Source organism: Rhea pennata, chromosome 9 (assembly GCF_028389875.1).
Source record: "Rhea pennata isolate bPtePen1 chromosome 9, bPtePen1.pri, whole genome shotgun sequence".
Lineage (NCBI taxonomy): Eukaryota > Metazoa > Chordata > Aves > Rheiformes > Rheidae > Rhea > Rhea pennata.
The window spans coordinates 11,503,767-11,520,171 of NC_084671.1; the positions used below are offsets into that span (position 1 = coordinate 11,503,767).

At 40.6% G+C, this 16,405-nt stretch overlaps 1 protein-coding gene across 3 annotated transcripts in view; it reads right to left on the reverse strand.

Moving 5' to 3' along the window:
• Nucleotides 1-16,405, reverse strand: part of DIS3L2 (DIS3 like 3'-5' exoribonuclease 2) — a 201,515-nt gene that overhangs the window by 179,399 nt on the left and 5,711 nt on the right. For all 3 annotated transcript variants that reach the window (XM_062582955.1, XM_062582952.1, XM_062582954.1), the window contains exons 2-3: nucleotides 518-676; nucleotides 89-231 (exon numbers count right to left, since the gene is read on the reverse strand). In XM_062582955.1, coding sequence (XP_062438939.1) covers nucleotides 89-231; nucleotides 518-569 — 195 coding nt within the window. In that variant the 5' untranslated portion in view covers nucleotides 570-676. The remainder of the gene's footprint in view (nucleotides 1-88; nucleotides 232-517; nucleotides 677-16,405) is intronic.

Below are 16,405 nucleotides of genomic sequence, written 5' to 3' on the forward strand. Positions count from 1 at the left end.
AATTCCTTATCATGTGAACAAATGACATTCACGCCTATAATTTCCACAGACTTATTACAAAAGCACCGTCATTCTGCTTTCCAGGCACCTGAATTAGCTCTCCCCTTTTCAGTCCTGCTGAAACATCTTCCTTTGACATATAGGCTTCAAATATACTCTTCTTCCGCCCCCGAGTGGGTTTATTTCGATTCTTTCTATCGCCTGATGGTACGGCAGCACCATAGGATCCTCCTGCAAACAGAAATTTGAGAGTTAGCTTGCCAAACTTGTTTATGTATTTTAACAGCAGTTGTACAGAAGCTTTGTATTCAAATTTGAACTTGAGAACAGTTTGCCTAGAAATATTGGCACTTGACTTCAGAATACCAGAATGCCTGGGATGAGCATATTTTACAAACAACCAACAGTCTTTTACAGCTCACTTTAGACCATTCACCCCAGCCCATCTTTTAATAGCGCTGAGTACATGCTTCAAGGCAGCTTATTCCTGAAGCGTGTACGCACTCTGCTTTAATACCTCTGGGAGTTCCCAGTTGTCTAGGATTTACTCTGCTGTCTGAATTGTTCATTGTTTCTGTCTGCGATTCAGAGAGTTGCCGCTTCCTATCAAAGTTCTGGGAAGCTCTTGTGGATTCAGAGTTGTTTCTGGTCCTTGCAAGCCCTCTCTTTTCTGCACCTGAAATCAAACATAGGTTTAAGTAATAGGGCAAGGAAGGGGAACCCCATTGCCAGCTTGTGGCCTGGGTGACACTCAGCCTGCAGCATTTCAGAAAAGTCACAATTGTGTCATGCTCTTTACCCAAAAGCAGCAACATCTTCATTAGTTCATTTGCAATCTGTTGGCTGTTCATGCCTCTTAATCCACCATTAGTTATTTAGCATAAACAGAACTGTGGAAATTACTATACTAAAGTTGGATACAATCTTTCTAAAATCCTGGGAAATTCATTAAAGTGTATAAAATGCGAAGTTGTTAAACTGTTTCCAAACCTCTACCCTCCACCTCATTAAGCCCCCAAATAGTGAGAAAATACAGTTTTAAATGCAAGTCACAGGGAACTTAACTATTTCAGAGTGGGTTGAAGAGAGGGAATAAATCAAAACAGCACATTCTGGACTAGTTAACTTTACAGCTACCATAGGCAGAACCAGTCCAGGTCCTCAAACACAATGAACTGCAAAGAATTGCCAGGGTTGTAAACATCCAGTCTGCTCAAAATAAGCCACAATCACACAAAATATTCTGAAAAGACTCACCCCTTTTTTCCCTGCCATCACCTCAGACCCTTCCCTACAGCCAGGAGAGCAAGCAGCAGCTTCCAAAGCTTATGCCAATGCTGTTCCACAGATCAGCACATTGGAATGCAATGCAACGCAACGCAGCTGCCCTCTTGGCCCTCCACCTGGATACTGAACATGTCATCACAGCTTTGCCTTCCAGCCCCTCCTGGCTATGTTCCCTGGGTCCAAGCTTGTACCTGCAAGTCAGAAAATGTACAATGCCAACTTATATGCTAAGGGGCTATCCAAGTCACAAGGTAAATTTTCTGTGTACAGTATCTTTCACAAACAAAATGCTCAATTACTTCATAGAGTTAAACTGTGGCAGTGGGAAGTCAAAAAATCGTACCTTAGCAGAAATCTTCAAAAACATGGCACAATAAGAAAACTGCTACTCTACTCAGATGCAAACTGAGAGCAACTTTCACATACAATAACAGAAAATCAGCAAGAGGAGGGATCCTCCTAATTTAAGAGAAGAGAAACAGGATAGGAAGACAGACAGCTTGAGGTATTGCCTCGGACCAGCCCAAGAAAAGATTAAATGCCTGAGCAGTATCGCTAAATGGGATGCTGAAACGAAGAAGGAGCCTGCGTGTTAAGCAAAGATAAGGATAAGGGTGGCGTAGTTTGGCCTCTTTCTACAAGAGCAATCTTTTCATACTGTGTGCATACACTTTGATAGCAGAGACTGTCTGAGGACAAAGTGGGAAAAGAGACTACAACTGTAACAGAGCAAGGGTTCAACACAGATTCAGATTTCAACAGCTGTAAAAGAGGCACTACGATGTGTACAGATCACATTACGAGAGGTAATTAAAATGAGTTGATTTGCAAATGATCTGATGGTCAGGAGATCAAGGTCAAAATGGATCCTGAAACTAAGAGCACCGACAAGAGATGAGAGTAGAGTAGCATCTGAAGTGGCAACAGCCTTGGCTAAGTTCTTCAGCAACATTTTCGTGAAAGAATCTTACTTAAACTGCAAGAAGGGAAAAGGAGGCTGGATCTTTGTAAAAATGTTAACATAGCAAGGCACTAGACTGATCACCCAGAGAGGTCACAGAATTAGCATCGTTGGAGGTTCTTAAAAATAGGTGACACAAATGTCTGTCCAGGTTGGTCTAAAGAGTCATTTTTTCCTTGAGGTAGTGAAACAAATTACATGAGCTCCTGGGGTCCTCTACAGCCGCTGTTTCTATGACAGCAAGTCACAGAATACTACTATGAATTAAAGAACTTGGGATAGAAAGGAGGTTACATGTTATATGTTAATTAGAGAGGAGTTAGGAAAAAAAAAAAAGAGCAGAAGATTAAAATACAGGAAAAAGGAGCAAAAAAGTCCTAGTAAGTGTGAAAGTGAGCTGGGAGTAAGAATTAGCCATGGCAGAGCAGAGTCGTACCAGCACTTGCTGTGTCCGTTGTTTCAGAACGTCCTGAGCCACTACTGCCAAAAATAATGCACAGTAACAGCAAAATATAGAGAAGCACCTTCCCATGCTGAAAGCAAGACCAGTAGAGAGGCACTTGCATGTTTCCAACACACACACACAAAAAAAAAAAAGGTGCTTTGCTCTCCAGGGATCTTCTTCATCCACTCAGACTGTGGCACAAACACTTGAAAACAAAATTTATGCAGATGAACAAGCTACAGTTCAACACAGCTGGCTTGCAAGCCAGTTTACACATAGCCACTCCGCATAAATATTTGACTACACTGGCCATAATATTTATGGCTATCCAAAACCACCCTCTGGTATCAGACCACAAAAAACTGTCACAATAAGCAGTCAAAAGGAACACATGAAATTCTGCATGAGTAATTTTGTTTTTTTCTTTGAAATAAAAGAGCTAACTTCACACTGTCCTCTGTCTCACTTAGATGCAGTATTTACCTCTGTAATATACCTGTCCCTTAAACTGAAGTTAGAAATAATTCTTATGGTAGGCTTTTCTGCTGCTCCCCATGCCCAGCATTAATATTTTGATGGATAAACAGACATAATTCTAAAAAGTAAATTATAACTTGACAACTCTCAAGATAGCATAGTACATCGAGACTAAAGTCTCTAAAATAACTGCTACCACAAACTTAGTCAAACTGTATTCCAACACCAGGTGCATCAGAAATCTTACTTCTTCTATGGTGTCACATTTGCGCAATTTGTAAGATACACAAAAATCTTTTAAGATAAGGAGCAACACAGATATCACAAAACAATAGCAAATACTTCTAGACATAAAAATAATCTATGACTAGGAAGCTGAATCAATTTCTTTTGAAGAAAGTCAACTGACCACTGCATCCCAATGCAGAAGGAAAAAGGGGCAGGGGGAGGCATGCCTCAATCCTTACATAAGGGAGAGGAAAGCATGGTTGCCGACAGCTGAAGGTGGTTGACATATCCTGACTGGGGGTGGACACATCCACAAGGCACCAAACAACATATCCATGTGCAGAACTAACTAAGTTTGATTGCAGAGCAATTCTAATACAAACAAGACAGACCTATTCACAACGCACAGCAAATACAACATGTTCTGCTGTGTTTACCTGCCTACGCAGATGATGCAGAGCTGCTCTCTTTGGATGCAGCCAGCATTTGTCTGGAACTTCTAGATATTTTGACATTTTCATTACCTGAAGTCCTTTGGAGTGAGATTTAGGTTTAAACAATCCAGAGACCTATACTAGGCAAGGAGGCTCCCAGCAAAGATACCAGAATAAACAGAATAGCCAAGGAATTATACACAGAGAACAGGAAACCACTTCAATCTAGCCAAGGAGAAACACTTTGGGGAGGTGAGAACACAAAACTCACAGCTACAGAAGCATGAACCAAAAAAGGGGAGGCATCCCCTGGGCTTCCAGAACAGCCTACAATCCATGACTCACTTTTCTTCTTGATGTAGTCTGCCAGGAAAAGGAGCAGAAAGGGTGGAGTTGAAGGCTGACTCCAACCAGGAGCTCAAAGTCCAGAGTCCTGGGTAAGGCAAGACTGGCTGGTTCAAATCTGCTGCGAGGGCAGTGCTGGAGATCAATCTGGAATCCAACACATCATACTTCATCGCCGTCCCAACCAACAACGACATCACACAGCGGTGCTTTTTAGTCTTTAAGCCTCTATGTGTATTAAGCTTTTCATATTTTGAAGAAAAAAAGAGTCTGCAAGCAGCTTCCCACAATAATTGATCTGGCTTACGGTAAGAGGGAACGCTGCATGTTTTAAATCAACTTATTTTGACAGTCGCACATGATCACTCAATAGTTTAGGTTTTGAAAAATACTGTATTTAAATACATTAGCTGGTCAACAACATGGTCAACTAAATCAACTAAAATGTACAACTATATGGAATTTAGCATGATTAGAGATTAAGCCTTTAATTTGATTATTAAAATTCACATATTGCTTTATAAAAAGGACAAAGACCCTAAATTTGATTCATCAAAAAGAAAACATTTCAAGCTGCCCTCTAACACCTGCCAAGTCATTTGATTACTACCAGCACAGAAGGAAAGTATTTCTTACCAAATTTTTATTAGCATATGCATGAATCCTTAGATATCTCCCATCCAGGATCCAGCATGATCTAGATTTACTTGAGACTCGAGTAAATTCTAATATATGGTAATCTCAGGTTAGCTTTCCCCTTTCCTGACAATCTACTTAATCACTAGGCATTTTTACCTCTAACTGAACTTTCAGCTTTGTTAGCATCTACATTGTTTATATTTAACCCAGCTCTCCTGGTGTGGGCAGAAGTGTCCAAGAGCATCATAACAATTGTGTGGTTACCTGGTAACAACCCTACCAGTTTAGGAATCTCACCCCACTGGCAGCTATCTCAACGCATAATTATTCCCTTTGTATTTAAAAAAATAAATGTTGTTGAAATAGTGGAAGGGAACAATATCCCCTATTGTTCTGTAGCTTTTTCAACTCAAAACACTTCCATCTATTACTTACTGGTTTTGGTCCAATACTTCCTCTGCTAGCTCTGATATTGCTAAGGAAATTTTCATTGCTTCCCAATATTAGATCATAATCTAATAATCTAGTTATGTGAAGGGATCTTTCAAAGACCCATACTCCTCCAGTTAGTCTAAGCGTGAAAAGAAACAGAAGCAAATCCACAGAAATGATAAAATGCAATAGCACAATTTGTTATCAGCTAATGGAACTCTTTCAACACATGGTTACTAAATATTTGTCTGTATTTCTAGTGTTTCACTTCACTGCTGACAGATTTCAATGACTTAAACCAATTTTCTTCAAACCTTCCAAGAGATTCCCTGACGTTAAATTCTTCAAGACAATCCAACCGTGTGCTTAATAAAACGCTATGAGGATACATCCATGAGCTACAATGTCAACTACCATATGAAGGGTCACCTAATATTCCCTCCTAGCAAAAGCAGATATCAACCAACTACAGGCAATGAGAACTCTGACACCAGCCCCTGCTTAGTCCTGCGCTTCCATTTGAGCCAGACTAACTTAAGCATGGCAAGAAAACTAAAGTACATTCCTCCTTCTCATCTTTACTAGAGACCCACGGAAATTACAGGCCAGCCATGTGACAGCTCAAGGCATGTAAGTCTGCAAATTCAAATTGACTCTTCACATAGGTCTGCAAATTCAAATTGAAAAGTTCTACCTACAACTTTGAGAGCTACTCAAGTGGAAGCCGATGTGTAATAATACATATTAACAGTCTCAACATAAAAGTTGAGCCTACAAAAACTCTTGTTTGGTAAAGATGTCTAGAAACAAAAAAGTACCAAATCCAAAAAACCCTAATAACCCATCCCAGGTGCTTTTGTGAATCTCATTGTCCATCAGTTTTGACAAGTTAATGGGATGCAGTTTTTAGCTGGATAGGCACAAACTGAGTGTTGACACAGTTGTACAGGCAACTATTTATTTCATTCTCCAAAGTCAAATAAACTCTACCAGCAAAAGCATGCTTTTCCAGTAAAAGCTGCATTTGTATCAGGGAGGTTTTGCTAGAATCCTCATGTCTTCACCTTTCATATGCTTAAGTAGGCAATTTAAAAGCTATTTGATATTCTCCCCTGCTCAAAGAAGCCTCTAAAATAATTCCCCATCAAAAATGAGAAACCGAAGTATGTCTGTTATACAGCTTTTAATTTCTAATGCACCACTGACTTCCATATGCCATATTATATAAGTGACTAACTCAAAAACCCCAAGCACTTAAATGACTACTATAATATCTGGGATCAAATTACTGCATGCAGGCAAAAACAACAAACGCCAACGAAGTGATCTCAAATGTGAATAATGTCAATAAAAACATTGGTTGTAGACAGGTCAGAAGTAACCCACTATTTATATTTTGCAAAATATTTTGCAGATTTAAGAGATTAAATGTCCCACTAATGGTAACAGCCAAGCACTTTTGTTGTTTGTTTCAAAAGGAAAAACACACAGCTGTTAGTGTAGCCAATTAGAGAAAAAATTCATTACCAGGAAGAGAAAAGATACTCCTTGGAAGATATAAGCAAAATTCTGCGTTAGTGCCCCCAATAACACAAGCAATATCAAAAACCATCCACCATGCTCCTTGTGAACTTAGCTGCATTACAGCCTGCAATAAAAACTGCTGTGCTTCGACACTGCTTTCAAGATTAACTTAGTTCAAAATCCTCCAACAGCTTTGAAATAGAACCATTTCAGTGCATTTTACAGTATCTTAGAACGAACAGGTTAAATGCAATAGATGCCTCAAGAATAAAGACAAAGCAACAGAGCGAAATGAAATGTCACAGAAAAGAATCCATTGCTGTTTTTGTCTGAAAATCTCTTCTTTTCATTACACGTATCAGATCAGGAAGGTTTCATTGCAACAAAGACTTTCTAGAGATAGAACATGGTAGGCAAAATTTCAGATATTCAATCTGTGGTCTAAGAAAGTCAAAAAGTACATTCTCCTGGTCATGAAGAAATAAATAATAATAATAAAAGATTCTTAGGTTAAATGTAAACTCAAAGAATTTTAAATTGAAGGTCCTGCAACACACTCCCTAAGAAAAATGTACTTCTAACTTCTTCCTATGATCTATTCAAGACTATGCTACACAGCTAAGAGGAGTTTATACAACATTATTGAGAGTCTTCTTCAAAAATAACTAAAAATATAGACAATTTGAAATTATCTTAATGATTGAAAAGACAAACTTCCAAGAAATAGAGTATCTTGGTGGAAGTGGAAAAAGATGGTGATATGACAGTATTATAGGGTTTTAGGCAGCTGGCAGATGGCATAATTAAGTTTAAAGTTAATTAAACAGTCATTCAAAGAAGAGAAACAATGTAGACCTATATTTACATGCATGGGCTCAGCCAAAACATAAATTCTATGCAAATGTCCTGAACTGAGGGGATGATGTATTGAAATTCAGCTGCCAGAACTATCTCCAATGCCCACCAGTTCCCACTAATTGACCCATTATAATGGGCCACTAGGGCTCAGCCACAGCATAAATCTGAGCTGTAGCTTTCCAGTCTAGACAAATCAAAATAAAATGAGAAGATAGCACTTAACGTGAAGGCCTCACCACACAGCTCTTAAATTGTATTTTAGAAATGGTTCAAAGCAACAGGTTCCCCTAGCAGCAACCTAACTGGTTAAAATGAACCCCGCTCAACGTAACACAACTCCACCAATGCCAGCCAGCAGCTTGTGCACCAGCACAACCATGTCTGTGTACCAGGACATGGTCAGGCTGCAAGTCACCCATGCACCCAGGAACAAACCTAGAGGGCACAAGCTGGGTACAGAAAAGCACTCTGTCCCCCCCCCTCCCCCCCCAGCCAGTGTCTCCCAGAAAGGAAAAAACTGTCATGGTCTGTAAGCGAGTTCATAGGGCCACGGGCTGTTTTTGAAGGAGACCACACCATTACAATTAGTTGTAAAAATTTGGGCATTGCAGCAATCTTACAAAGTGCCACTGAGGAAGAAATATCCCCATTTAGAGTTGGAGGTAGCCACAGGAAGCCAGTAGCAGAGACGCGCATCCATCTCCATACCCACACTCAGTCAAGCACTCTGCACGGTGTTGCCACTGCTCTTTTCCTCTAAGCCACACATGCTTATTTAAAACTATTGTGCTGCATGCCCTTAGATTTCAATACGGAATAAGGAAAAAAAAATGAAAGCGTTCTTGTTGACTCCGACTTTCTGGAAGGGCCCATGCCTTCCAAAGCCTGGGATGAAGAAAAAAGCACCATGCATTATATTTGCTGTGGACAGCTATACTGCAGAAACCGCTCCCAGTCGCCAAGATCATGTGCCCACTGCACTATTCCTCCTCTTGTAAAACCCTTCGAGCATCCTGATGTTGTAGGATTTTGACTTTAGTAACTCACAGACAATAAACACAGTTTTATTCAATTCCTCAGCAAGGTTTGTGTTATAGGAATACTATACGGCTACAAGAGCCAAAGATACCATTCCAGACACCAAGCTAAGGGTTAGTGACGAAACTCATTTAGTAGCAATAGACTAAAAGTTTATCAAAATAGTTACTGTGCTCCAGCTGCGTGCAGCAGCACAGCGGCGTTGTCAGGGAGGGGATACAGCTCTTCTGGTTTTCAGGACTCTTTATGAACCTGCTCCACCCTGCTTGTGACCTCCTAACCACCTACTCCGCCTGATGACTGCACTTCTCCAGGCTTCCACTCCTGCCTCGAGATGTGGGTCAGGGCTGCTTCCACTGCCTCCTTATCCTTGCTTTCTCACAAATCATCTTTGGCAGTATTTTTCTTTTGATTTATGTAGCAGCTATGCTTTGAAAAGGCTTGTTCAACACTTCAGAAAAAAATACTTCAAGAAAAACACTTAAACATAATATTGAGAAAGTTCTCTCTTTGACTTCTCTGGGCTTCAGTAGCTTGAGGGAAACAAGTGGCTGGAAGATGAGAGGAAGCCAAGAGGCTTTGAAAGGGAGAATACCTGATGGGAAGTGCTAATGTACCAGAAGATGTTAGCAGATGAAGAAATGAAAGAACTGCTTTCACAAACTCAGGTCCTGAGGTTACCAAATGAGCGGCAAAATAAGACGCTTGCTGAAGAAGCATACCCTACACTTTACTCATTCAGTGTAGTAGATCGCCGTTAAGATTGTGGAGGAAAAGATGTCTAAAAAAAAAAAAAAAAAAAAAAAACAGAAACTGAATAAAAACACATCACTACTGCCAGCTTGTATCTATAGAGTCTGAAATACTTTCCAAGGCATGACCTGCCCCCATACATCTATGTGCTGCAGCTGCTTGTGTTGACATTTTGCTTGAGCACTCTGGAAATTTGTATTTTTGTCACAGAAGACTTGTCATGCAATAGGTTTCCAACACTTTGCTTTCCATCCTGCCCCAGCCAAGTTTCAACTCTGTAGTTAGTATTTCCCCACAAGAGGGAGTTAGGGACATGCATCCCACAGCATTTCAAGGAGCTAGTCAACAAGGGGCTGGAGGCAGGAGGGCAAGAGATGGACACTAGCATATGGAACAAGGGAGGCAGAAGCATGAGCTGCAGAGCTGGGCAGCAGTGAGAACACTGCACCAATTAAGACCTGAAGAGGAAATGCAATTAGCTGCTGAAGCCAGCTGCAAAGCATTCATCCTACCTTGGTACCCCCAGCAAGAGAGACATTTTAGAGATTCTCAGAACAAGAGGTCCAAGGCAATCAGGGTGCGCTGACCTCAAGGATAGCAGAGGACAGAAGGCTTTTTCAAATTAATTCCTTCTTGAAGAGCAGTAGGGCTTTTGTTCGGGGGGGTTTTCTTGTTTTGTTTTTTAGGTAGAATTTGCTATCAAAGCTTTTCAACTTGCCAGTGACAGGCCACATACCACAATCCTTGGCAAATTGTTTCAGTGGTCATTTACCCTCAGAATTAAATTGCACTTTATTTCAAACCTGGATTTGTTTAACCTCAAATGCATTATATCATAATCTGCTCAACTGAGTAGCCTGTTACTGAACATCTGTTACCCATGTAGGCAATTTACTGAAAGCTCCCTTCCCCCTAGCATCTCTTTGATAAGTAAAGAATTCCTCAAATCATTCACTGACGATCCCAGTGTTTTGATCTTCCTTGTAGCTCTCCAAGTATTCATCAATTCATTACCATTCTCCCTGAACAGAGGGCATCACCACAGGATACAATACTCCAGAAGCTGCTGCTGCTGTGCCAAAGACACATGCAGTCCCTACTCCATCTTGCAGTCCCCACGCTCATACATCCCATGCTCATACATTACCCTTTCGGCCAAGTTTCACAGGAGGGGGATGTTCAATTGATTAATCCATCAAAAGCTCAAAACTTTTTTTCGAAGCTGCTGCTTCCCACACTGGGCTCCCTGCACTGCTAGCATGACTCTACACAGGCTCAATAAATGGATTTTGTTTCACCTGCTCCCAGTCTGCCAAATGATGCAAACAGCTGCCAGTAACTGCCCCCATTATTTACTACTCTCTGCAGTCTCCAAGTCATCCAGAAAACTCTCAAACTTGCACATTTTTTTCCTGATCGTTGACAAAAGTGTTAAAGGGCACAGAATCAAAATACAACCCTGTAGGAACCACCAGACACACTCATTGGTTACAATTCTCAATGTATAGCTGCATTTAATTACTTCAACTGACCTGTTTTTAAACCATTATACATGCACTGTGATTCTGTTATGCTAGTACATCCACACTAGGCATCAATACCTTTATCATCAACAGACTTGTAATCTCGTTAAAAACTGATACTGAGGAAGCTCAACAGGAGCTGTATTACATGACTTCATGCCAATTCACATTTAAGAACAAATTTAGTACAAATTAAAGATTTAAATCAATTCTTGTATCAGCCTATTATTTTTCTGAGACAGATGTCAGACTGACAGGTCTAATTATCTGAGCTAAAGAAGGCTTAACATCAGCGATTGGAGCTGAAGAGAAGAAAAAAGATGAATTAAAATACAAGAACAGGTTAATAGTAACCCGTAAAAAAAAAAAAAAGTGTTTCCATGGATGCGCATTTTCACATGAGCACAAGCACATGCAGAAATTTACTTCACGGAGAAAAAACAACTTGCTGCCAAATGTAAGAGCTTCTGCAACATAGTTCTGTCTTATTCCACCACAGTGTAGGTAAGACACTGGTGATGGGCACAGAAGACAGTTATTAGATCACACACAAAACCACAGTCCCTGCAAGGGCAGGGTCTCATCTCCCCAAGAGAGGATGCACCAGATATTAACTCACATACTATAGCTGATCTTAGCCAAAAAGATTACAGTTGCACAAGGTTCAGGAATGCAACACTTTATCAAAAGCACCACAGAAATTTATGTTTGTGATGACGTTGCTAAACCATTAGAGAAACGAGCATCCTATTTTTCATGCGTTTCTCAGATGAGGCCATACAGTAAATTCAGTCTTCCCTCCTCTCTCATATCTTACTATGATTAACGTCATCTAAAGAACATTACATTGGACCTGGCAAAGATTATCGACATCTAAAAGATTTCCAGAGCAATCAACATTCTCCATTTACTGAGCGGAATCTACGGACTTTATTGGATTGCTGGCTCATATTTACTGGTGCCAGATAGGGAGATAACAGCATTCTTAAGTGCTGAATTTCACCACGCAAGAACTGGAAGGCTCACCACCAGAAAGTAATGTTATCTTAAGTTTGTCTTATGAAAAAAGAAAAGCGGAAGTTGTGGTTCTTCCTTCAGACTTCCCTCAGAGGAACAAAGACAAATACAAATTAAGTATATGATGGAAAGACAAAACCCCTGCGGTTTTGCCTTCTTGCTCAGGCTCGCATTTCTTGACCAGCTGTGCCCATCAAACATCTAGGAAAGCCATCTCAGAACATTTCCTTTACCTGACCTGCATGTTTCAAATATCACAGTTGCAGCCAAAAACTCATTATCATCATCGAGCAGCACTTAAAAAAAAAAAAAAAAAAAAAAAAAAAAAAAAAAAAGCCTAGGATGCTGAACACCAGCCTGATTGCCAGAGACACTCTGTGGAAGCTGCCCAAGTTGTTTAAGTACCACTGGGCACATAAATGCCAAGCATCAGACAATAAATCAGAAAAGGCCATGGAAATCTTCTGCTGTTGCAGATGAGGCCTGCTGTTACCCAGCAGTTGTCTGTTTCTGCTCAGGGGGCATGCTGACCCTGACAGATAGGCAAGATATCTCAGTCACATCATAAACCCGTGAAGCTTTTAGTGAGAGGAGCTTCAGGAGGTTACCTAGCAAAGCTGGTGGAGCTGTTCTTCGTGAGGAGGGTGTCTGCAGCTACCAACTCTGCACCCGGCCCTGCAATACCTGAACTTCTTTCAAAGCAATCGGCCACTGGAGGAACACAAGCATCCTGCTCCACTCAAGCTTTCAGCATCAATAAAGTCACCTCACTGTCTCTCTGGTACTCAGGCTCCTGAGATCCTTGAAAACTCTAGTGCAGCCCAAAGATGTGTTTCCAAAGATCATGCTGCCCCCCATGTTTAGATGGCAGTGTGTTTAGGCATATGGTTTTTTTTAGGCTTTCCAGCAGACTCAGGAATGTACTATTTACCAGTAACATTCCCTCAAAAACAGGAGTGAGAAGCACACATCCCAAAAGCAACTGAAACTTTGCTGTCCCAAATAAAACATGCAGCTTGGTCTAAACTCCTTACTGATGAAAGCAACACATCAAAAATACCTATGTGAAGTTCCACATAGCAGCCATGCAAATCTCAACTACTAGCACGTTACAGACAAACGCCTGCAAAAACAGCTAGTACTCCTGTCCTCAAGGGAAAGGGGCTGTAAGCCCTTTTAGTTCAGAAGCATCAGGCAGTCTGAAAAGAGATTTTGATAACTAACTCTTGACTGAAGTAGGAAAACCCTTAGAGCTTTTGATTAAGACAAAAAAAAAAAAAAAAAAAAACACAGAGGGCTTCATAAAAGGCTTTTGCTAGCAAGGAAATTTAACTAAATCTTAACACCCTAAAAACCCAGAGGTTCAGGAGATACAGGGAAAACATTGGGCAGAGAAACTGCATTAGATGAAAACCTACGAGCTTCATAATTAATGATTTTTAGAAATCATTTTAGGTTGATTTTCTGCTTTATTAGGGTTTGTACAAAAAGAAACTTCAGAACATGGCGCTTTATGGCAATTATCTTGGCAGACATAGTCGCACAGAAAGGAATAACAATTTGTTGAATGCATCTCTATGCAATCATCTTCCTAAAGTTTGAGACTGCTAATATAATACATTGAGTTCAACATACAGTTTCAGGGCTGTCTCATGTTTCAGAGAAGGGACAACAGAGGGTTGTTCAAACTCAGCGCTCTCAACTGCAAAGTTCTTTGGACAAAACAAAACAAATGGTCACATCCTACATTAAAACTCCGCAAGACTCCAGTGAGTTAGGGGGAAAGGGAGAGGTGGAAAAACTCCAGAAAAAAACAAAGATGAATTCTTGGTAAGGATGTGAGAGAGCACAGTAGAGAATGCAAGGGGCATGCTATCATAGTAGAGGGGCTTCTCTTTTAACCAAGGAGGAAAGAAAATTGGCTGCATAGGAGAGGGGAAGGATCCTTAATTCCTCTGCACAGAGGAGAAAACAAAGCACAGAAGTGCTCGTATGCATTTTATTGTGCTATCTAGGTCTGTATTTATTGCTCCATTCTGCAGAATTGTTTGGAGAGCTTTACAAAGTCCCTGTTAGATTTTGTTATCATTCAGCCCTAAGATGATACAGATCAAAGATGATACAGATCTATCTAGATCTATCTAGATCTATCTAACAGCTATATAAGATATGCCCGTAGGGAATCTGGAGTACACGCTACTCCAGCGGACAAAACTGCAGAGAGCCAGGTGCTACATCTATAAGCCTGTGTCCCAAACCCACAGCTGGGAAGGAACCTACTGAGCACAATGGAAGCTTGAAAAAAAGATCTGCCTGGGAGGAGGAGAAAAAAAGTACCAGGTCCAGAGCAAGATGAACTAGTTCATGAATAATGGGGATATTTCACTCATTGTGACAGAGAGTCTTTATTGATAAACAAGATGTACCAAATACCAAAAAAACAGAGCAGTATAGAGACTCCTCTTAGAGTCAGCGTAGTTGGAGTTAGATGACAACTTTTAATAATGGGGAAAAACAGCTCAGAGCAACTTCTAAATAGATCTGCAGACAGCCCCCAAGAAAGAGTACCAGGAATTTCAAAGATGCCTGCAGCAGCTAGTAAGATTAAGAATATTCTTCTGAACCCAGAAAGATGGTTTCCTTTTCCAAGCTGGAATCCCTCTTTCCATCATCACTCACATCAAAGTTTGCACTGAGGCACACCATGATCTCCACCCTGATGTCTCCAACAGCAGGGTCCATTTGGCAATTACAGATCACACAGGACAGTGCCACTTTCAAGTTTTAAACATGTTTTTCCTTGAATTCACACGAAACCAGAGCTCCCAAGTCAGCCTTTTCATTCATTACATTAAGAGTAGTATGTCAGCACAGCAAAAGCAGTCACTCTGGGACACCAGAACAGAAGAGACTGGCACATTTACAGCCTCCTGATTATTTGTTATTAAATTATTTCTATCTCCTAAGGTAAGCCTTGGCGCCCTACAGTACAGAATGGCATAGGCAGTAATGACAGAGGTTAAAGTTATGTACAGTTTAAATTTAGCTTCTCCTGTAAGACAGCCCACCAGATGCAGTCACCTGTCCTTAGCATCCCCCTCTGCAATACTTACTAGATAACACAGCACTGGGGTAGTGCAGAAAGGTAACAGCTGAATCATGGGCGAGATATATCATTTGAAAGAGCCAGTGAGTAATTTTGCCCATTTTATACCTTGGTGATTTTTTTTCTGTTTAGGACCAGCGGTTCTCAAACTTAGGGAATTAGCAGATCACTACCAAGGCTTCTCAGCTCTTCCAGTAAAGCATAGCATATCGCTGGCAGCGAGCTCCTGAGGTCAATGACCTTGCTACAACTCCACTGACTGCTCTGCTTTCCCCCAAGGCCATCAGAACTGCTGTGCCTTTGAGGAGATGTTGCCCAGGCACAGCCCCTCACTCCCCAGGGCCTGTTCCATGGCATTCAACTGGTTTTCTCAGCCTTCAGCAGGTTTGCCTTCAATTTTAGCATTTTTGGTTTTAGGGTCATTGCAAACCTGACTATGGCTAAATCTGATTTGAAGAACTGTTAATAAGAGGATAGTGAAACAAACCAATACAAAGATAGATGCTTGGCTTTGAGATTAGCTCAAAGAGCTTTTCTGAAAGCCTACAACAGCCTGAAGAGAGTTAATTTGTGGGGAAACGTCACTACTGAAAAGCTGATATGCCTCACTGCTGTGACAGAAGCAATTCTTGCCACCATAGTTTCGCAAGCCTTGATTTAAACTGATCAAACTAGACACCTGCCTATGCAAAGTAATATGACTTATATCAGCATCAAGAGAAAAAGATGAGCTTTGAAGTGAGAGAATATTAATCTGGTCCTATGATGTACAAGGTCTTATACCTAAGCACTTGCATATTGTAAAACCTTCATTTCACTTGAACAAGAGTGCTAAAACATACTCAAACTGAAACAGCAGAAAAGAGGTTTCTTTGAATCATATATAAAATCTTTTCCCCTTTTTTCTTTCCTCCACAAGAAACTGTTTTCACATCCCTCCAAGTGTTCTGGAGTGTAACCAGTTCAACTATGCAGGGGGAAGAAAAGGAAGGGTGTCACTGTTAAGTAAATAATTTTCCAATAATCCTTCCCACAGTGTGAATTTTCCACCTGGGAGGTCAAACATCAGGGTCAACATTTTTTGCTCTAGTTCTTTATACTAAGTTTCTAAATAAATAATTGATTTTCAGAGGGTTTGTAGAACCCCACTCCCAGCTAAAACAGTAGAGAGCTGCAGGTGCTTGCTTTGAAAGTCAGGCTAGAGTTTCATTCTAGGCTAAAAAAAAAAAATCATACATTCACTTTTTTTCACAGATACACTTTTAAGTCTTCCAGACTTTCCATTTAATAGGCTTTTTTTCTTGAAATTTGGGACCTCCTCATTTGTAGTGAGGAAAA